Raw genomic sequence first — 23,776 nt, 5'->3', positions numbered from 1 at the left:
AGCTGAAGGCTAATTTCACTGTGGCTACAGCTCTACTTGTGTCAGTGGGTGTGGATATGAGAGCCTCAAAGATATTTTAGTTAGCTGTTTACAGCCCCCATCTGAGGGTGTCTGGAGGACTGGGAGAAGACTTATAAATAGCCTGATGTTGTCTTCAGCTGTTGGGTTTTCTTTCTTTTTTTCTTTAGCTTAAATATTTTATGAAGGAATAGAGGAATAGCTTTGCTTTGGAATGGACACTTTTACATATTTTAACACCACTTTTGGGGATGTCATGGCAATTCATGGGAGAATTTAATTGCCTTCATTTGAGGCAATATTAGTCATTTTGTAGCAGTTCTGTACTCTCAAAAATGATAAAGAGAAATTCAGATTCTGACCTGATATTTCTTCTCTTATATAAAAAAATATGTATACAATTTTAGTGGTAATGCTTTTCTGATAATTTAAAGATTCCTATTACTATGTATTTAATAGGCTTTTTTAAAAAAATAAATGCTATTTAAGAGATTTTGTTTTTGTATTTTATTCTAGTTCTTTAGAGTTCCTAAGATTTCCTTACCTTATCACATTCTTCTTTTTCCATTTTAGTGTTAATTTTCCCACAAAGCAATACCTCAGTTTCCATACGTGGAATATGAGAATATTAGAGTACAGACATGATTGTAAAACATTTTGTTCTATATCCCTCTCTATTTTTTCTCACCTCTTCTGTGTTACAAAATGTTCCTTTCTGTCGGAGATATGTTACTTCTGCCAAGGCAATTTTTCGTTCTGCAATTCAGAGTTAATACTTAAACTGTGTATGTTAAACAGTTTTTTTGCAGATTGCCTTTGGTCTTTGTCAGTTATTCCGTAGGTCAACATTAATATGGGGATAGAATTACCCACTTTAGCATTTGAGAAGGGGGCCAGTAAAGGGCTTAGGTGCAAGGGATGCATTACACTTATAACCTTCTATCTTTGGTATATGAGAAATAGTTCAATGATAGCATCATCAGGCTAAAGGAAATTTAAGAATTCATCTTGCTCATTCTCCTGCCTCCAGGCTAGACTGCAACACAAATATTTTAATGAAGAATGAGTGGGGTGGGGGGTGGGGAGAGCAGGGAAGATAAGGTAGGAGGAGAATGGATATTTCTAATTTGATTTTCTTATGCCTCCACAAAAAAGGAAATATTTCATTATATCTAATCTAAATGTTTATGCTATGAGTATTCAAACAAGGAGAGAGAAGATAATAGGTTTTCTCAACGAATGCACCTATCAAAAACCAGGACATCATAGAATTTTAGATCTCATAGTATACTTAACAATCATGTAGTCTAACTCCTTTTGAGAAATGAGAAAATTTAATCTAGTTTCTGTGGCTCTCTCATAAGTGAAGAACAGTGGAATTCAGTGATCCTACATTTGAAGTCTGCTACTAAGTGATCGTCTGTTCTTTTTTGCCACTCTAAATCATCTTAGCTATTGTGAGGACGTATTCAAACCCTTTGACCATTTTTGTTGTTTTTCTGTGGATCTTCTCTAAATTATTCATATCTTTCTAAAAATGGGAATCTCAGATTTGAACATTATATGCAAATAGAATCCTAACCAATGTTGAGCACAGTAAGAAAATTTTCTCAAACTCTTTGCCTAGTTTTCCATTTTAATACATGTTAGGTGTTTAAATAGCCTAACTACTTCTTCATTCTAATGAAAATGTTCTTTTGGTGTGAAAAGCAGCAAATGGCACTTCATTTGATTCCGCATCGAAAAAGCCAGTTTGACTCTGATCTAGTCCCTGGGAAGCAACTAACCTAACTAAGCCAGAGGCTTCCTTGGAGGCTGGTTTAATCCCAAAGTTAGATGAAAGTAGTGTTTTTTAGCCTTTTGGGGGCTTTTTATTTTGTTTTTAAAAAATGTTATGTTGTAAAATTTCCAGCACGATACAAAGGTAGAGCGAATAATATGATGAATTCCTATGTACTAATTACTCAGCTTCGACAGTTATCAAATCATGGCCAATACTGTGTCATTTATATCGCCATCCACTACTTCCCATGCCACACCTCAATTATTTTGAATCAAATCTCAGCTGTTATTTTTTGTATCTATAAATATTTTAGAATGAATCTCAAAGATAAGGACTCTTAAAAAAATTAAAGTACACAAATACATTTATTAATTTCTTAATACAAAACCCTTTTGAGAATCTCGTGAAAGTTACAGACTTTTCCTCCAGAAAATTTCATGTACGAAATATATGTACCATCTGTACGTATGTAACATTTTGAGGATGTTTACAGATCTGAAGTGGATTGGTAACCCCACTCAGGCTTATTGGCCCCAATTTAAGAACCTCTGTTTCAGAGAGTCCAGCATAGTGTGATCTTCTGTAGAAGGTCATACATGTAGGATTTGTTCATTTGCTAGATTTTTTTGGAAAGTCTGTTTTATTCAAGGTACTAAGGATACACAAATACAAGTAAGATATTGGGTCTCTGCAGATTAATAGGGGACTAAAGATACATAAGTAATGATAAAATGTAATATGGTAAGCGCTCCAAGATAAGCATAGTTTTATAGGAATTAACAAGAGAGAGGAGATTATATCTGTCAGAGGGATTAAAGTAGCATTTGAACTGGGGCTTAAAGAATGGTGGAATTGTGCTGGTAGATCTGGGCAAGAGAATTCTAGGTGAGAGAACTTCCCAATCCTGAGTCTGAAAGGAAGAAAGCATAACGTCACTGACAAATGTTGAGGTTCAGTTAGATTAGCAAGTAAGATGTATGAAGGACAGTAGTAGAAAAAGAATGAAAAGTTAAGTCAGGGTTAGATCAGGAGGATCTTGATCACTTAAACAGAGAATCTGGAACTTTGATAAATGGTGAGAAGCAACTGCAACAGAATATAATCATGATAGTCATTTAGAAAAATTACTCTGGTGAAGTGAACTGCAAGGAAGACTAGAGATTGGGAGACCTGTTGTGAAGCTTCATCGGGAGTCAAAATGGAAACATAATGAAACCCTGTTAGCATTAGGAATGGAGAGCATGGGAGAACTGCAAGAACTGTAAAAGAATCAGTGAGACTTAACAAGATTGCATGTTTAAGAGGAGGGAATGGTTGAAAATGGCTTGGATGTGTTGAGTCTGGTAATGATAGTGCTATTAACACACCCTGATGAAACTTCTGTTATTCTAGCAACCGCTTACTTCAGTTATAGCTTCTCTTCATCTTCATTGGGATTGCTAGGCCTTTGAACGTGTTGTTTTCTTTTTTAGTCAGATCCCCCCTTGCCTCTCTTTCTTCTTAACACACCTCCAAACTCCTTTCTCTCGTTTTTCTACTTTGTTCTATAAATGTTAGCCCCAGTAAAGTCTAACTATCCATTTTTTCCATTCTTACAGTCAACATATAAAGCACTGTTGGAGATATTTATACAGCCTTATGATTTGGTACCACCCTTTGATTTCTAGCATTAGCTAGGCTCTCAGTAGTACCCAAACATCCTTTATATCACTAGTCTGCTTCCTCACTCATTTCCGTTAGGATATATTCTAAAATTTTATCTTTTTTACTTAAACATTTTCTTTTTCTAGCCACTTCCATTACTCTCAGAGAGAACATGTACCATTAATGGGAGCTTTCTGTACTGACTGTTCCCCTGCTTTATAAATTGCAGTCTTTTTTTTTTTGTCCATGCCACACCGCTTGCAGGGATCTTAGTTCCCCAACCAGGGATTGAACCCGGACCCTTGACAGTGAAAGTGTGGAGTCCTAACCAATGGACTACCAGGGAATTCCCAATAAACTGCACTCATCTTGAATTCTTATCCTGCTGAAGATGTGACCCTTCTATCCAGGGCTAGCCTTTCTAACTTGTCCTTATATTTCATTACCCTTCTGCTTTTTCAGGAAAGTTACTGTATTATTTACATCTTCTATATCTTCAAACTCTCTCTTCTAAGCTCTTTTGTAAATTGTTCAAATCTATATGATCTTTAAATAAAAAATAAATAACATTTCCTTTTTCTGATATCTTTCATTGACTACTACTGTGCTATGATTCTCTTGCCTTTCCTTCACAGCTAAGCTTCTAGATGGAAAGCACTACACACTTAAAAGCTACTATTTAGTATCCATAAATGACTCTGGTAACTTTCAGGATAAACCTTAGCCTGTCACATGTGGACCTTCCCTACTTTCTCTTCAGCCTCACTTTTTGTCTTTTTCTTTCACGTTCTCTATGTTCCAGGTATGAAACAGCCCAGCCAACTTCCTTAATGTACTATATGCTGTGTAAGTTTCATACCTTCTTACTTTTTCTTTATTTTTTCATAACAACTTTAGTGAGGTATAATTCAAATACCATACACTTAACCTATTTACACTGTGTAATTCAGTGGTTTTTAGTATATTCAGAGATGTGCATCTGTCACCACAATCAGTTTTGAAACATTTTCACCATTCTCCCAAAGAAACCTTGTGTCCATTAGCATTCACTCCCCAGTTCCCCCCACATCTTCTTTGCAGCCCTGTGCAACCACTAATCTACTCACTATTTCCATAGATTTTCCTATTCTGGGTATTTCATGTAAATGGAATCATGCAATATGTAGTCTTTTGTGACTGGCTTCTTTCCATAATGTTTTCAAGGTTTATCCATGTTGTAGCATGAATCAGTACTTTATTCCTTTTTATGATCAAATAATATTCTATTGTGTGGATATACATTTTATTTATCCGTTCATCAGCTCATGGACATTTGGTTGTTTCCACTTTTTGACTACTATGGATAATGCTGCGATGAACATTCCTGTACAATATGGTTTCATTTTTCTTAGGTATGTAACTGGGAGTAAGCATTGCTGGGTCATATAACTCTATGTTTAACCTTTTGAGGATCTGTCAAACTGTTTTCCAAAGGAGCTATACCATTTTACAATCCTACCAGCAGTGTATAATGTTTCCAGTTTTTCCATATCCTCGCCAATACTTGTTATTATGTATCATTTTTTATTATAGCCATCATATTAGATATGAAATTGTATCTCATTTCCCTAATGAATAATGATGTTGAGTATATTTTTATGTGCTTATTCGACATTTGCATATCTTATTTGAAGAAATGTTTATTTCTAAATGGATTCTTTTTTAAAAGGATTATTTGTCTTTTTACTATTGAGTTGTAAGAGTTATTTGTATATTATAGAGGCAAGTCCCTTATCAGATATACGATTTGCAAATGTTTTCTCCTGTTCTGTGACATTGTCTTTTCACTTTCTTGGTGATATTCTTTGAAGCACAAGAGTTTTTAATTTTGATGAAGTCCTCTTTATTTTTTCTTTTGTTGCTTGTGCTTTGGTGTCACATTTAAGAAACCATTGCCAAGCTCATGAAGATTTACTCCTATGTTTTCTTCTAAAAACTTTATAGTTTTAGCTCTTACTTTTAGGTCTTTGATCCTTTTTGACTTAATATGTGTGTGTGTGTGTGTGTGTGTGTGTGTGTGTGTGTGTGGTGTGAAGTGGGGGTCCAACTTCATTCTTTTGTATGTGGATATCCAGTTGTCCTAGCACCATTTGTTGAAAAGACTATTCTTTCCCCAGTGAATTGTTTTGGCACCCTTGTTGAAAATCAGTTGACCTTAAATGTGAGGTTTTATTTCTGGACTCAATTTTATTCCACTGATCTATATGACTTCTTCATAGTTTTTCTAACTTCTGTTTAGAGTGCTTTATCTGCCCTCTCCACCTGGCAAATTTCTACTTCATGATTCCTCTACCAAAAGCCTTCTTTTCTTTTTTTTAAATAAATTTATTTATTTATTTTTGGCTGCGTTGGGTCTTCATTGCTGCACGTGGGCTTTCTCTGGTTGCAGTGAGCGAGGGCTACTCTTCGTTGCAGTGTGCGGGCTTCTCATTGTGGTGGTTTCTCTTGTTGCACAGCACAGGCTCTAGGTGCGTGAGCTTCAGTAATGGCATGCGGGCTCAGTAGTTGTGGCTTGCGGGCTCTAGAGTGCAGGCTCAGTAGTTGTGGCACACAGGCTTAATTGCTCTGTGACATGTGGGATCTTCCTGGACCAGGGATCAAAATTGTGTCCCCTGCATTGGCAGGCAGATTCTTAACTGCTGCTCCACCAGGGAAGTCCCAAAAGCCTTCTTTTCTTCAGCAGATCTTGTGCATAACTCTGCGTACTTTCAGCATAGTGCTCATCACTTTTTTGTGATATAATATGTATATATATAACTATTTATCCTTAGTAGTTAGTAAGCTTTTACAGGGTAGAGACTGGACCTTTTATATCTGAATCCCAGAACTTGAGCACAGTGCCTGACATGTGGTGTGCTATTAATATACTATAGGGGAAATAATAGGGGCAGTATTGAATTTTGTTTGAATGTGTCCATTTCAAGGTGCCATCAGGACATCCAGGGGCTAATATTCAATAGGCGTTTATATGATTAATTGAAATTTGCTTATACCTTTAATTTTTTTATTTACTCATTTGTCAAATATTTACTGTATGCCTCTCATGTGCCTGGCATAGTACCAGGCTCTGGGGATGCAGTAGTAAACAGAACAGCACCCTGCACTCATGAAGCTTTCATTTTAGTAGGGGAAACAGACGATATACAAATAGTCTGAGACAGTTGGCAGTAAAACCAGCAGGGAAATCTAGAGATTGAAGGAGAGGTCGAGACTGGCAATAAAGAGTTTGGAATCATCTTCAAAAGGTGGTAGTTGAAAATACATAATAATGGATGGAATCACCAAGAGATTGAACATATAAAAACAACAGGACTGCAGAGAGAATCTTGAGAATGTCCAAATTTGTGGGAAAAATAGTCTGAAAGGTAGAAAAAACAGAAGAGTAGAATCCTGGAAACCAAGGGAAAAGAGAAGACAAAAAAATATATAGAACGGTGAAGGAGAATTAAACCTAAGAAAGAACCATGGGTTCCAGTTGTTAGATAGTCATTAGTAGTCTTAGGAATTAAGTTTCAGGGGAATTGCTGGAGCCAGTTTTTAAAAGATTGAATCCTGAAACTTTTTGAAACAGTGGAACTGTGCCATGGTTTTTTCTTACTCCTTTTTTTTTTTTTTTTAAATATGTATTTATTTACTTGGCTGTGCCGGGTCTTAGTTGCAGCATGCGGGATCTAGTTCCCTGACTGGGGATCGAACCCAGGCCCCCTGCATTGGGAGCACGGAGTCTTAACCGCTGGACCACCAGGGAGGTCCCTTTCTTACTCCTTAATGCTGTATCCATAAATGAAGAATTTAAATGTATGTATTTAGATGTTATTCATCCCTGTTCTTAGCCCTGTGGGGGCTTCATTTTTTTTTCCTGAGAGACCTGAAAACTTATTCCATAAAGAATCTCTCAGGCTCGTTAGCCACTTAATTTCTTTCATTTTAAAAGCCCTCATAGCTTTTAATTCCGTCATTTCTGCTATCAGAATATGTTCGTCTTCTTGGATCATTTGTATAAATAGTTGCCCTGTATACATATAGATAGTTGAATATGATAAACTAATGTGTAACTTTTTTTTTAATAGTGACAGAAATGTTGGTAAATGTTCTGAGTATTTGCTCTGATGATGAACTTATGACTGAAGGAGAAGACCAGTTTGATGGTATGACTATTCATTTTACTGTTTTTTATTGTGAAATAGAATCTTTTAACTGCCCAGCTTTAATATACTCTTGTAAAATATAGTCATTGCTCTCAAATGGCTATGCTATTTGATAAATGACAAGTCAGTTTTTCAGATATTATTTATTTTAAGATTTTAAAATCATTTTAGTAATTTTTTTTTTCTGTTGGTATGGGGAAGAAAATGAATTTAGGGAAAGGGGAAATCTGGAAGAAAGAACAGAAGGAAAGGAAAATTGAAGTGCTAATAGAATGTGGTTCTTCATGAATATGGACACTACTTAGAGAAGGGAGGATAAAAATGCTTTTTTTTCCTTGGTACTGTATTCTTAGTGCATCAGAAACATACCTGAATACCCAATGCCGTTGTCACTTCTTCCTTTGAAAACTCAAAGTAAGCTGTTCTCAATTTATGAGTGGTTATGTTCTAAGAGACCACTTGTTAGTTTAGTTTAAAATTCAGCAAGCATTTTTTCCATACAAAGTTATACATGGTTGTTAGTTCTTATGTAAGCCAACCAGCCTATGTACCTAATGCACATTTATAGTATAAACTAATACAATAGAAACAAAATTACTTTTATTTTTATGTTCTGAAGTTTTTATTTAGAACTTAAATTTAAATATTTATATTAATTAACTGAATGAACAAAAACATAAACAGTTTGTAAGCTGAAAACTCTTTATTCCCTTCCATATGCCCCTCACATCTTTGTTGCAGCATACTTTTCATAGTTTTAATTCTCATATAAATGTTTCCATGTATTAAACATGGTCTACATATTGGTAAAATTCGATACCTACATATTTCTAAGTATATCAATATACCATAATCTTTGTAGTTAGTATTATATTGTTTGGCATTTGGGTTGCTTTAAATTATCTTTATTATGAATAGCATGCAATAAACATTCATACAATAGTTTTAATTTTCCTTCTTGGAATAAATTTCTTGAAGAGAATTACAGAGTTAAAGAGAATGAAGAGTTTTAGCTTCATTATTTTAGCTATGAACTGCCAGATTACTTTGCATAAAAATTGGACCAATATGAAGTGTTTCTAGCAATGAATCTATAGACCTGTATTTCTTCACAGGCCCACCTAATTGGGTTTTGGTTGTTTTTACTTATTTTGCTTGGTGGCTATAAATTACAGTTGGTTTAATTTACATTTCTTTGAATTCTCATGATGCTAAGGGAGAAATTACTATCTGCTTTCCCAACTATGTAAACTGTCCCTATCAAGTGACCATTTAACAAGTAAAATCTGAGTAAAAACTGTTTAGAAATTTCTCTACTTACCAACAGGTTTGATTCTTAACCACAATTTTAAGTCCATTTGTTGAAAGCACAAAGTGACTATATACAAGTGTCTGCTAGTGCCATCTGTTGGTGGCAGGCAGGGATGTGCTTTTACTCTGGTTTATAGTTTTGTTCATTGAAATAAATTATATCAGTTCTTTTTTTGTTTGGATAATAAGATTTAATGAATAATATTAATTTTTCCTTATTTTAATTCTCTATGATATTTTGTAGAAGCTTTTAGTTCTAACATATTTCATCATATCTGTCTTTTCCATAAAATTTTTAAATAGTTTTAACTAAATATTTATTTTCCATGTTCTGCAATCACTGTTGTAAGACTAGTTCTGGGTTCAGATTCTAGTTGCTCATAATGGCTATGTGACCTCGGGCAAGTTACTTAACCTTTCTGAGCCTCAGTTTTTTTATCTTCAAAATGAAGATAATAGTTCCTACTTCATAATTTTATAGGTACTGATGTAATGATCAATAATATAATGAAATCATTTTTGTACATGTTCCACTAATTTTTTCAATAGAGTTTTCTGTTAATTTGTCAAATTCTGTGAACTATCTAGTAGGAGTTTTAATTGGTGTTACATTAAATCTATATCTGAATCTAGGAAGTTTTTAAAAAATAATATTTAATTTTCTAAACTAAGATCAAAATCTCTTGCTCTATATAATTAGTTCATTTACTATAATTACTCCTTTTAATATATTTAATATATAATTATTTAAAATTATATAGTTTTTCTTTGGGAAAAATCTGTTATTACCAAGTTAAATTAATATTTCAGTGTTTTATGTTCTTATTACTATTGCAACTGGTATCTCTCTTATATTTTCTGACTGTATAAAGGAATTATATGTTTGTGGGTTTATCTTATGTTCAACAAGTTGGATCAGCAGAATTACTTCCTACGGTAATTTTTGTTTTCCTTCACTTTAAAAAATATGTCATTTGCATAAGGCTGATATTGTTTATTTTCTACATTTTTACCTTTTATTTCTTTTTCTTCAAAAATTTTGTATCTGGGCTTCCCTGGTGACGCAGTGGTCGAGAGTCCGCCTGCTGATGCAGGGGACACGGGTTCGTGCCCCGGTCCAGGAAGATCCCACATGCCGCAGAGCGGCTGGGCCCGTGAGCCATGGCTGCTGAGCCTGAGTGTCCGGAGCCTGTGCTCCGCAACAGGAGAGGCCACAATGTGAGAGAGACCCGCATACCGAAAAAAAAAAAAAAATTGTATCAATATTGTTAATAGTGTTAAATAGGAGTAGTGATAGGTGATGCTTTAGTCCTCTTTCCATAGTAAAAAGGGAAAAAATTTCCTTGTTAAGTCTAATATAGTACTTGGTTTAGATACTGATGATTTATAAGAAGATAGATACTGAATCATTTTTGGGAATTCAACCAGAAGTAAATATAAAATTTTATTATATTCCTTCTAATGAGATTTTATGTATCTTATCAACATTTTTCCTATTAATGATAAATTATGCTTATTTATCAACTTGTTATATCATTCTTACACTCCAGAGATGAATCAAATTTGATCATTAAAGAGGCACTGTAGTTTAGTGAAAAGGATCAGTGGTTCAGGTGTCGGTGCTACCATTATACTAGCTGTGTAATCTTGGGAAAGTCACCCAACTTCTCAAAATCTTCTCTTCCATAGATTGAGGGAATAGAGAGGATGAAAATTCTTTCCCACTCTTTAAGTAATTTAAAAAATTATGACAATGTTTCTACGGGAAAATACACTGAGTTCCATCTTTGAATACTAGAAATAGATCTCCCTTCACTGCCAACATGGCAGGTGCAATTACTCCACATTTATTCACCCTTACACTACCAAGTATTAAGAGCAGGGACGCCAAGAAATTTTTTTTTTTTTTTTTTTTTTGCGGTACGCGGACCTCTCACTGTTGTGGCCTCTCCCGTTGCGGAGCACAGGCTCCGGACGCGCAGGCTCAGTGGCCATGGCTCATGGGCCCAGCCTCTCCGCGGCATGTGGGATCTTCCTGGACCAGGGCACGAACCCGTGTCCCCTGCATCGGCATACGGACTCTCGACCACTGCGCCACCAGGGAAGCCCAAGAAAATTTTTTGAATATGGGTATGGGAGTTTGCATCAAGGAATGAGAGTGGCGTGGGGGAGGAAGAACCTTGAGGAATGGAGGAAAGGGGAGGAGTTTAGGATAGATACTAGGATGGGATAGGGAAAAGAGCTACTAGAACTACATTTGTTTCCCTTTCTTACACATATTCCCTTATTTCTTCCCCTTAACCCTGTCTTTTCTTCTTTCCTTTGAGCATGATAGCATACCTTCTCTCCTCTCCTTCCCCTTTTCCTACTCAGCGGTGGAACCATGTTATGGACTGGGCCTGGGAAGAAATCTGACTTAGAAAGAAAACTTGTTGGGTTGGGGATTGCTGTGGAGACACAATAAGGGTTTAGCTTTTCTGTGGGGGAAGGGAAAGAACAGGATTGGACATTTCCCACTGGGAGGAAGGAAAGAGTAGATTTTGCATATTCAAGGCTGAAATTGGCTAAAGGAATAAGACTTTCTTTCTTCTTAAGTGATGGCCTTTGGTATTCTGTATTGTTTAATGTACATGTGGGTTTATTTTTAAAGGCAAAAATTTGCATAAACATATTGCATGTGTAAATGCACATAGTGTTCCTTTTAGAGGTGTTATGTAATCATTAAAGGGAATTTCTGAACACTGATTTCTATGATATTTAGAATGCATACTGTTTCTTTCAGTTATTTATCTTTTGTCTTGAGTTTGGTAAAGGAAATACATAATCCATATGTGTTATAGTTTTACTAAACTAAAACTTTGCATTTCCTATAATGGAATCATGTATCTCAGCATTAGAATGGAAAGCTCAAATGAGACATCTCTGCTGCCTACTCTAAGAGCTATTACTTGCTTTGAAACAATCTGTTGCTATTTGTGCAAAAAGATGTCCCTAAAACTCCCAGATTGGACTGGGAACAGACAGCACATACTGTTGATCCTGAGTATGTGCAAAAGTTCCACAATTCTGATTCAAGAAATTGTGTGCTCTTGTTATTATGGAGTGTGGGAGGCTTAGCCTTTCCTTTATTGGGAGTGGGTAAGGTTTTCCACTGAGGTAGTTTATAAAGTTACCTACATTTCTCTGTGTATGCTACAGATTTTGCAGATGTTCGTGTCCTTGAAGAACCACATGAGTTTGTATCTCATTTGTGTCATTACCTTTCACTTAACATACTTCCATGGGTGACACATTTCCTTAAGGGTATTAATATAAATGTGCGATTGTTGTTAGCACAGTCTTTTATCAGTCTTATGTGTTTTCACGTGTTTTTTTCTGTCCCTAATTTGTCTACTTTCATCAAATATTATAGTCATTCTGTCCATAATTTCTTCTGAACACATATCTTTTAAGAAATCTTTCCTTTAGAGCTCTACCCAGTGGCATCCCTCCTTTATTTGCCAGATCTTACAGTACTACATTTTTCAAATTTCAAATATGAGGACCTTCATTTTTCTCCCTTTCTTTCTACATTCATTCTTCAGTACCACTGCCAAGTTAAATCTCTATCTTTTTATTTGTCTCAACCACCTTTTCTCCATCATTCACTTCCTTTTTTCTGGACTCTCCATCTGAAGAACGGCTCATATATGGCAATAAAAAAGGTACAGACCAGACAGAGTAACATTGTTTTGAAATATGACTTCATAAGTTATTCTCATGTCCATGTAAGTTTGTGTATTCATTAAGTATACTTATGCAGAGTCCTCTTGGGCCTTGTGCAAATTTAGTTTAAGTTTTATCTAAGTTAGAATTTGATGTTTTTAGAAGTCATATTCCAAGATATCTGTCTTTCTGTGCATGGAAATATTTTTCCCTCTTTTTCATTCCTCTTGTTTTAAAATTTCATTCTTTTGCTTATTTGTAATGTTTTGTACTTTTCCCTGCATGACTAGGGGTGTTTGATTGTCTGTCTGATTCCCCAAAGTAATTTTACTGTGGACATTTACTTTAATATTATGCATGATGTGTTTGTAGACTGATTTAAAATCCTGATTTGTAAAGTGTTTTTATATTCCAGTGAATTTTTAATTTGAAATCAGTATAGTTTACATATCATTCAGTTTTATAGATATATAAATTAAGGCTGAAAATGTGAATGTATCTCATTACAGCCATCCTCCCCCATCTCTGTACTCCTCTCCCCCAGTCTGGCTATTTCAAAAATTCTGTCAATTTTAAAACAAAATATATTAATTTATTTGAAGAGAATCAGACTTACCCTATGTCCTTGGACAAGACACTTAGTAAAGTTAGTTTCTTTGTCTATAAAATGAGGAAATTGAACTTTGCAGTATCTCTAATGTCTTCAGATTCCAATATTCTATGATTTTGAGATTTTAAGTAATTTTTTTGGCACCTTAGAAATACCTGTGTAGTACCATGGACCTACACAGTTTTGGATTTGTAAAAGCTATAGCTTCAGCACTCATAATATTACACTTAGAGCATCATAAACATGGTTGTGGAGCCTATTTTCTCTAAAATATGTCTTTTGTTTTCATCTTTGAAATTGGATCTCTTTTTCTGTTTCCTTGCAGTAAGGTCCAGTCATCATCTTAGTTTTTAATTATATGTATTTGTGGACTGCTTGAATTTTAAATAAGATGCTCTAGCCCAAAAGACTTTTGGTTGTTCAGACCTCTGTGTACCTAAGGCCCCTTTTGGTCTAGTGTCTTTAGCCTTTCCTTAACCTTCTCCTCAACCACGGTGCTTCCATATGTTTGTTTTCATCATGTTGAAGCACAGTTCTAAGGAACCACACTCTTGGGTCCAGAGTGATTCTAGTTGCTGTATATGAGATAACAGGACTGAGATTGTTGTTGTTCTTTCTGGAGGCCAAGGGAAGGAAGATAACAACCTCTGAGTCTTTATTCAGGCAAAGATTCAGTTATTTTGATATATTCTCTTCTGTATCAGTGATAGGCAGTGCAGCTAACCATTTGGAGATGAAGCATTAGTGATTCTTTAGCCATGTTTTTTGGGGAGTCTTTTCTCATTGCTCACTCTCCTTGTGTCATACTCACCTAGGGATGTAAAAGCTTGTATATATTTGCATGACCTTAGAGGACACTTAGTCCATGAGGTTGAGATGTACATTGTTGAAATGCTGCTATGGTCCCTCGTTCTGGGTCACCTGCCCAGTAGTCGCTTCATATCACTGTTTGCAGACTAACTTTGAGCAAGGAAGCTTCTTTTGTCATAGTATGATGGGATATTTCCAGCCTGCATGTTAAAGGCTTTTATGATAATCTAACAGAAGTCTAAAGGTTATGACCAGTTCTAGTCTGTTAGTCTGCATGCCATAGGCTCTCATGAGAATTAAACAATGACTGTAGAATTGTTACCATTTTTTTGTCCTCTGGTTTGTGATACAGGTTGGACTCTAGTTTCTTTCCCATTGCTGTTTTACTGGTTAGTCAGTAGTGTGAGAGTGATAAAGTTGGCTGATTACTTTTCAGTTGTATCTGTGTCAGATCCCAGTATTAGATCAGTGCTGAGCTAAACATTGAAAGAGAAGCTTTTTGGCATGAGTTCATCTAGTTTCTTCCATGTGAGCTGGTGGCGAGGGGCTTGGTGTTGGTTCAGATGAGAGTGAAGCAGGCTAATAGAATGGTACAAGTATGGATGCCCTAAACTTGAGTCTTTCTTTCTATTTATTCCATTGAAAGTAGGTTCAGCTGCAGCCCGGAAAGAAATCATAAGAAACAAAATTCGAGCAATTGGCAAGATGGCAAGGGTCTTCTCTGTTCTCAGGTAATGATATATTTTCCCAATGATTTGTTTTACAGAAATCACTTTTATTATACTTTATTATAAGCGGTGTCCTGTTTGATATCTAAAAGCAATATAGTAGCATTCTTTCTATAAAGAAGTTGTATACTTACATGTTGAAGAGGGGAACACAGGTCCCTTTGAAACTAGTATTTTTGACCCTTGTGATTATTATTGTTCACCTTTGGCATCTCTTGTCCTTCTGTGATGAAAGTATTAGATCTACACCTTAAAATTAGAGCATAATAAGGAGGAGGGGGCACATTTTAGAGTGTTCCTGATGAACTTGCTCATCTATAAAGGAAGTCCTTTTTGCTGGAGTCACAAATTGTCTTCCTGGGGTTAATTCAGGAAGACCAGGTATAAGGGTGCACATGAATGGGTTAGTCCTTAAAAATTTGTTTGCAAAACTGCTTATATCAGACATGAAATACCATATTTTATCAATATTATGATACCCATTGGTGATGAATCTCACCACATATTTAATAAAGCTTTTCAGGAAGAACAATATATGTCTCAGTTGTACGGCATACCCTCATATCTGAAACATTTAGAACGTGGAAAAATGTATATCTTGGAATTGAGGAAAATATGGTAATAGCAATGAATGTCATAAGTTACATACATGGCCTACATCTGGGCCCCATCTCCTCTTTTAACCTAAGTACTTGTTGGACGTCTCTGATCTTTGTTATATCTCTCTGCTATAGGGAGGAGAGTGAAAGTGTGCTGACACTCAAGGGCCTGACTCCCACAGGGATGTTGCCTAGTGGAGTGTTAGCTGGAGGACGGCAGACCCTGCAAAGTGGTAATGATGTTATGCAACTTGCTGTGCCTCACATGGACTGGGGCACACCTCACTCTTTTGCTAACAATACACATAATGCATGCAGGGAATTCTTTCTGCCTTTTAGTTCTTGTCTCAGCAGCTGATACAAGCAGAATACTATATGATAGGTAGTGTCTGATTAATAACCTGACCAGGCCAGAAAATGATAAAATGGGTATTCCTTTCAATTGAAAATAATGATCAGTCTCTCAGCTTTTCATGAAATGATATGGGAATAACTCATATCATAATGTCTGAAATATTTATTCGTTTGTCTAATGCACCATTTTCTTTTTAAAGCTTCAGTTTCAGAATGTGAATCAAGGATATCCATATTACTTAAATGGAAATGTAATTCCAAGTTTCTTATTTTTTTATCTTTCTAATTTATGTAATTGTATTAGACTGTGCTTACATTTTCAGATGTTAATTTTAGAATTAACAATCTGCTTGAGCCCCAGAACATTACTTATGCACTTCACTTGCCAAAACATTTGTGCAAGGTTTTGTACCCTGGTAAATGATGCCAAAGTTTGTTTTCTGTGGTGTTTGTCAAATGTTCTATGTATAATTGACTGTCTGTAACACGCTGTTTCCTTCCTCTGCAGATGTAGCTGCTTTCCTAAATCTGTCTGTCTCTCTTTAGGTTAGCTGTATGTCTGTAAAAGTATGTTAAGTTAAATTACTCTATCAGACACTTGTCTTGATGTAGAAGCAACTTTGTAGCACCTTGTTTTGAGGTTTGCTGCATTGTTGCTGTACTTTGTGCATTCTCAACATGAATGTAACGTTAGACATTAAGTCATTGTTATAAGGGGTGGAATTTAAATCCTGTAAGTCAAAATTGAAAGGGTGTTATTAAGTGTGCCTTTATTTTGCATGAAAATAAAAAGAATTATACGTAAAGCATTCCTGTAATCTGGCTCATTGAATATTTTATATTTAAAAAAAAATCTTAAGTTTTTTTGGAGTAAGTATTTGTGTAAATACTGGGTTAACTTTTTGAAAGCCCATTACAGATTAAATAGAAGAAAGTGATGTGAATGTTATAGATTATACCCAATAACTGAAAGTCTAGATTTCTTTCCCTTGTGGTTGGAAAGCAGAAAATGTGATATGTAAAGCCTTAATTTATGTTTTATTGTAGTCACTTTTGACAGCCCTCCAAGGGTCATTGTTGTATTAAAACAGGAAGCAACAGATCTGATGTCTTCTCAGTCATGTTTGGTGTTGTAATTAGTCAAATTTTTAAGGCAAAAAAATAGGAAATTTTAATTTTAAATTTTGAATAAATTTAAATTAGATTGACTTTTCACAATTTCATTTCACTCGGTCTCATAATAAATGCTTAAATAAATAAAAAGAATTTTTCTGTAGATAAATAATTTCTACTTGTAGCCTATACATGTTCTATTTATATGTTATTGTGTTGTCTGCTACCACTACTGGTATATGTGAGATATATAAGTATGTTTTGAAATTATATCTTCAAATTTTCATTTTGAATGAGGTTTCTTTTATTGATTTAAAAAAAATCTGCTCTGATTTTCTTTATATTTCTTGCCCTTCATTTTTCTTATTATCTTGTAAACATTAGGAAAATGAGCAAAAAATAATTTCATTAAAACAAATTAAGAAGACCTTAAACATTCAATAACACTAGCAAGAATGTTAATAGAAAAGGATGAATTTTAATAACTTGAAAAATGCCATATCCTTCCTCCTGTTTGTTCAGAAAAGGAAAAGAAAACCTAAAGGGTCTCACACTTAAGTAAATCTAAACTACGGTCATCTCTCAGTTATCCTTGGATATTTTGTTACTTTTATGTTGTATCCACAGCGAACCTTTCTTTCAGATTTCGCAATTAGTGCCTGCTAATTACATGCTTTGTTGAGAGCTCAGCACATCTATTTATTCTTAATTTGCATGCAGCCTGAAGCTCAGTCTTCCAACTTTGAAATCACCCCCAACTGCAGGGAAGGATTGAAAGACAGCTTTACTGAAGGGACTGTCTATTCCCGGCGTAGAGTGAGTTACTGGATGGTGCTGAGCTTAAGGGGTCCGATTTGGGAAACTAGATAGCTCCCTAGCTCTGCCAGCAATGGATCTTGATCGTGTGGTTTACATTTGGTTGAAGTGATTTCTCTATCATAAGACAAACCCATTTTGAAACAAATAACAAAACTCATACAGAAGTATGATCACCCATGTGATTTTTAAAAATTTATGTAACATTTAAAATTTTAGTAGACATGACCCCTGACGTGAATACCTGAGAGCTAAGTATTGCAAAAAGAAAGTTTTAAAATTCTAAGACCTCTGTCCTATTGTCAGAAAATAGAAATTGTCTCATCAATAACTTTACAGTTAATTTATGATATTTCTCAAGTGTTTTTACAAACTGCATAACTCTGTTGGAGTAGGATTTGATAATCATATTTTATGTGCATTTTCTTCTTGGAAGTTTGATTGGGAGCTAGCCATTATAATGCTACCTTCATGAGGACCTATATGAGAAAATATGTGGCCATCTATATTATAGTAAGGTCAATTCCTCTTGATCACTTATCCTGTGTAGTATTGAGGAACACAGTTTGAAACAGCATTACACTCAAACTTAGTAAGGTCATGTCAAGATGCCCCATAAAACTGAAAAAAATTGAGGAAAAATAGTGCTTTTCAGATAGAATTTTGCAATTATCAGATCTCTTTCTTTCCAGCTTAATATGTAAGCTTCAAATGATCTTCTTTGAATTCTAAGCATTCAGACTTAACATGGTATGCAATTTTGAGTGTGATGTACATTTTGTGTCCTAAAAAGCATTTAGGAGCATTTAGAGGCCTTGGGAAAGAGCAGAGAATATAAATTGACCTAGAAAATGCATATAAAATTAAAAGCCCCCAAAAGTGTATTGTCATTTTCATAATTTGAAAAAAATTTTTATAGACTTTAAAACTATTGACATACTAAAATAGATACTAATTCTTACAGTGATAATCAGTTTTTTAATTTATTACTATATATAAAATACAAATTATGAAATATCTCATATAAAATCACTTCTGTTACCACAAGCTCTTTAAAACATAGATTCTGATAGGCATTTTATTTTTCCCTATTTAATTTCTAAATTATAAAGAAAATAGTCCATGTTTTGAAGAATAGGAATTCCAGGGCTGATCCAGTAGAGGTGGGTCATTTATCCCAGTTTTCTGTCTGGACAAATTCCAAGAGTATTTTCCAAGTGTACAGGGCTAGATTTTTTAAATGGTGATTTAAATAAGTATAGTGGGTATACAATAAGTATATCTGCTTTAATTTGTAATATGATTTAACAGTTGAGAAAAATTAATTCTTCCTTTATTCAGTGTTTATGCTCCTTTTTTGGGGGTCCCCACTTTACTATCTGATTGAGATTACAAACATCTAATTTAGCCTTCTTTAATTCCTTAGATTCATCAGTGTCCTTTCACATTAATAACTGCTTTGGATAAATTTTATTATTTCTAAATCATGTGTACTGCTAAAAGTTCATTTTAGGAATAATTATTCTAATTGGCCTTATCATTGAAGAAGCAAAGTAGAAGGGATGGAACATTATCAATAGTATGAATTTGTACACTTTGGGTAAAGTAAGAATTGAGACTTGGCAGTATTATCAGGCAATAATGTCCTCTGCAATCTTTGGTCCTGGTCCTCAGTGTGAGTGCTTTATACAGTTTGAACCCAGAAATGAACCAAAAGAATCTTTGACTACAAAAATATGTATGACTAAATATGTTGCAATTCTCTAAATGGGCCAGAGACAAGCTATACCAAGAATGTATTTCTCATTTATATGACCTATATGTATGTCCATATCATGAAATGAACAGGATTTATTGCCAGTAAGACCTCAGTTCTATCTCTTGATTCCTCTCTAGTTGGTAGATGGGCTTGAAAACATGCTCAGTAGCCTTCTTATTGTCACTTGAGGCTGTTAGTAACTGAGGTAGATTTGAGTTCGTGATACACTGAACATAAATGGATTTTTATATATGTTACATGTTGATATCTTTAGATATCTTTAGATATTTGGAACACCAGTTATAATAGAAAGGACGTTTCTAGTAGGTAAGAGGAGTCCTTTTAGATTACCCACAGAGGACAGCACTATGGAACTGTTCTAATTAGAGTAATTCACCAAGTTTACTGACCATAAATTTCATTGTAGCCATACCAACTTTTGCAGCTTATGCTTTGCCCTATGAATTAGAAGTGACAGGAAAAGCATTGCTGACCCCTTCTAGTTTATATCTTAGGGGACCAACTGGTGATAAGTTAGACATGAAAGAAAAGAATCTCATTCTGTTTGCTCTACTGCAATTCTACCATCATAATTTCACTCTAGAGAATTTCCTTGTGATTGTGATGGATGTGACATAATAAACATGTTGGAAAATTCTAACGTCATCAAAATACTGAATTCAAGATGGGTAATTAATACTAGTGTGCATTTGCATGGATGCTGAGGTGTCTGTGTTTACAATAGGTCTATGTGTTCTGTGCTCTGAGCGATGGTGTCTTAGTGCTGTGTGTAAACTGTGCTGTGTCAGGAATTGGGGGATTGGATGGGGCTCTCTAATATGGGTACTATATATGTTAAATTGTAAATGATAATGTAGTATGGGGTACTGTTATATTTTAAGTAATCATTGCCTTTTCTGCTGTACGATATGACCCTTCTCATCTCTCTCATTCATTTTGCATGCCTCTGCTCACTTCTGTACAGCCACAGTTGAGGCTATTGAGGCTGAAAAAGGTACGATCAGAGTCCTTGCACTGGGCAGAGATCTGTGGTGTGTGGGTGGGCATCAGTGAATGTCCTGTGGGTGTGTCTTACTTCTAGCTTGCACAGTCCAAGATGAATCAGACTCACTGACTCATCAAGTTTAACAGTCATATCTTTTTCTTCTTCTTCTTTTTAAATCACAAGGACTGAGTTCCATAGTGACAATTTGGTTTTTTCCCTTTTCTAGTATAGTAATGCGACCAGCATTTAATGTTCCAGAATTCTTTAGAGTACAGCATGTTATGGTATAATATTATAGCATTTACAGTTGCAAATAAAGATCTGTTCCATATTTTGCATGATTCTGTGCTACTCAGATTTTTAAATTCTGAAGTGCAATCCTCTCTAGATGTAGGTTTGGTATACTCATGATATAAAAATGACATACTCATTTTCAGTAATTCACCTGAGAGTGCAGAGTTGTCACTGTGATTTTGTGCTGCAGTCTGGGCTAGTGTTTGCTGATAATATTACATCGCGTATATCATGTATTGGGTTGGTATTCCACGTTGCTGAAAGCTTTGCTGCCCCAACCCCTTACTTGGTTCACATGCACAGACTCTGAGTCCCAGGGATTGCATATTAAAGCAACCAAATTATAACCAATAGTATGGAAATTTTTTTAATGTACATTTTAATAATAGAGGATACATCACTCCAGATGAAGTGAATGAGAAACCATAACAATTGGAGGAGGATTGCCGTTTATTTTGATTTGGGTTTCCAAAGAACAGGCAGTGAATGGCCAGTGAATTAAGGAAAACATCTCCTAAAATATGGAACTATAAATACGTTTTACAATCTGCCAAACACAGATCTAACTCCTGGAGGCATTTCCTACCTTTTTCATTTCATATTGGTGGTAATGGGGCGATAATACCTTGACCTCCAAGGTAGTTCTGATCTGCTAAATTTTAACTTTCTTTTCTTCTCCCACGCTCTTGGTACAGATTTGTATGTTGAGGATTAACCTTGTTTAGCCTCCTCACTTGCCCCTACTCTTGTTGCTGCCTTACTGTGATAGTCACTGGTGATCTTAGGGCCTGAGGTAGGAGATAATTGATGTAGTAGAAGTCAGGTTGAGACCCTGAGACCATTGCCTGGAGGTCTTGGGGGCAGGGGAGGATTATTTTTGTGTGTGTGTGTTTTTTAAGGCTATGTAACACTTGTCGTCTATGAAGCTGTCATGTTTATATTTAGGTTTAAACATTTCACATTTTTAAGGGGAAATCTAGAATGGGGATAGGCTTCAGTTAAAGTAAGATTTAAATGTTGCTATGTACAACTAATTTCTTTCTTCTTAAAAATCATTAATTATGTTTTTGAAATCTCAGAAATGTTTTTCAATTACTGACGTATCAAATTTGCATTTTGTTAAGCAATACGAGGATTCTCTCCACCACATAGAATCTGCAGTTTTGAAGAGGCAAAGGGTTTGGATAGGATCAATGAGAGAATGCCACCCCGGAAAGATGCTGTACAGCAAGATGGTTTCAATTCTCTGAACACCGCACATGCCACTGAGAACCACGGGACTGGCAACCATGGTGCCCAGTGACCCACGGCTTCCCAGGGACTCTCACAGCTCGGGCCCCAAATGGACAGATCACCCGAGGAGCTGGAGGGGTCGGTCAAGCTGACTGTAAATGTCACAGTCCCTCTGGAGAAACCATTGTGCTTTTGAGACCCCAGCCCCCTTCCTGGATGGAGGCTTGAGGGCCCTGGGACATGTTGTGCTATCTGATAAGATTGGGTCATCGCTGCCAAGGTGGAGAGCAGTGAGCAAGGGGCTTGGGGCAATTTCCAGTGGAGGGCAACTACACCTCCATTTATGCTTGTGGTTCACACATTTAAGTTTACAAATGAGATTTCTTTTTCCCCTCAGTAGAATTAGATTTTGTTTTTCAACCATAACTTCAAATACAATCCTAAGAGATAATGTGGACTTTTTTTTTCCCCCATGAAATGTCTTTAAAGGATGAGTTAGCATGGTCTTAAAATACATTTCCGAGGTTACTAAGCTGTGTTTTGAATTATGGGCAAAATGCTGAGAAACCCAGTTGGCATTTATACAAAATGCTGACCTTAGGTCTGTAGTTCCTAAATGTGGCTAATTCTGTAATATAGTCTTGGTATTTTTCAATTATGAATGCATAACCTATTTCTAGGCAGACTCTCTTACTTGTACACAAATCCAAAAACTAATTTAGAATCTTTCTTGCCCAGATCTTTTGAGATTTACACCCCAGAGATTTAAGAAGAAAATCTCTAAATTTCAGAATTATGAAGAATTACAGAATTACTCATTTAAGGTACTTTAAAAGAAGTTTGTACATTGTCAAAGTAAATTTTAATTCAAATCATGTCTGTAAAACTTGACGTATTTTGTGTATGCATGTTTTCATTTTGCAAATATTTAATATATAGACCTATGATGTACAGGTACGACATGTATAGGTTACCTAGATGTTATGAGAAATTTTAGTTTACTGTGAGTACTCAAGTTGCTTAAATAGCCACCAGGGTGATTTACTGCTGGCTTCCTATCATTTTATGTTTTGATGCAAAGGAAATTTTAAAATGTTCTGGAAGTGTTTTTGATTAAGCAGTGCAGCATAGAAGCAACAGTTCTGTTCAGTCATTCAGATGTTAGTGGAAGCATAAAAGTCAAGACTGCATGTTGAACATTTTCTTTTGATAGTTACAGAACTGCTTGGTTAGACTAAATGGAACCATGTGCTAATTTTTCACAATTACTGACCTGTATTGATTGCCACAGTAGTTTGGTATTTCCCTTTACTTTGGTGGCCTGCTTCCCTCATGCCCTGGAATACAACTCAGAGCTCCAGGCAGCGGAACCATCTATTGTTTGTTTGCCAGAAAGTGCACCCTGTATGGTCTCCTTTCTAAGTTGGAAATATTATGCATGTGCAGGACTATTTGAGTATTTTATAAACAGTAGCACACAATAAATTCCATGCATGGGCCGCTGCTCCTATCTCTGTGTTGGGTTTTATTTGGAAGATGTAGTCTGATTTGACCTCATGCAAATCAGAAAATCCTGTTAGTAGAATTGGGATATTCAGAGAAAATTATCTAATGGGTAGTTCATGGTAATATGATGAATTAAATTCTTGTCTTCATAAATTTTTCCTTTTTTTTCTTTTTTTTTACTTTGCTTATACTTGTTTTACATGAGCATTAGTAACTGAGCACTCTGGGTGCCTATTATAGGCCTAAATCTGTTATTTAAAATCAGTGTTTCACTTAACTTTTAACTGAAAGAAAATGTTA

At 35.4% G+C, this 23,776-nt stretch overlaps 1 protein-coding gene across 6 annotated transcripts in view; it reads left to right on the top strand.

Moving 5' to 3' along the window:
* The window catches only part of PPP3CB (protein phosphatase 3 catalytic subunit beta), a gene marked incomplete at its 5' end in the record, with an annotated part of 48,113 nt that extends 24,406 nt beyond the window's left edge, over window positions 1-23,707 (top strand). Inside the window, 6 exons of one of the 6 annotated variants that reach the window (XM_082673128.1) lie at window positions 7,555-7,632; window positions 12,621-12,647; window positions 14,715-14,799; window positions 15,531-15,628; window positions 20,423-20,452; window positions 21,862-23,707. In XM_082673128.1, the coding sequence (XP_082529254.1) occupies window positions 7,555-7,632; window positions 12,621-12,647; window positions 14,715-14,799; window positions 15,531-15,628; window positions 20,423-20,452; window positions 21,862-22,040 (497 nt within the window). In that variant the 3' untranslated portion in view covers window positions 22,041-23,707. The remainder of the gene's footprint in view (window positions 1-7,554; window positions 7,633-12,620; window positions 12,648-14,714; window positions 14,800-15,530; window positions 15,629-20,422; window positions 20,453-21,861) is intronic. The other 5 variants (XM_082673133.1, XM_082673132.1, XM_082673131.1 and 2 more) reach the window with 5 other exon arrangements.
* Window positions 23,708-23,776: the final 69 nt, after the last annotated feature.

Source organism: Grampus griseus, assembly GCF_964374135.1.
Source record: "Grampus griseus genome assembly, chromosome: 16".
Classification (NCBI taxonomy): Eukaryota; Metazoa; Chordata; class Mammalia; order Artiodactyla; family Delphinidae; genus Grampus; species Grampus griseus.
Note: the sequence above shows the minus strand (reverse complement) of the source record. Positions and strands in the feature narration are given on the sequence as shown.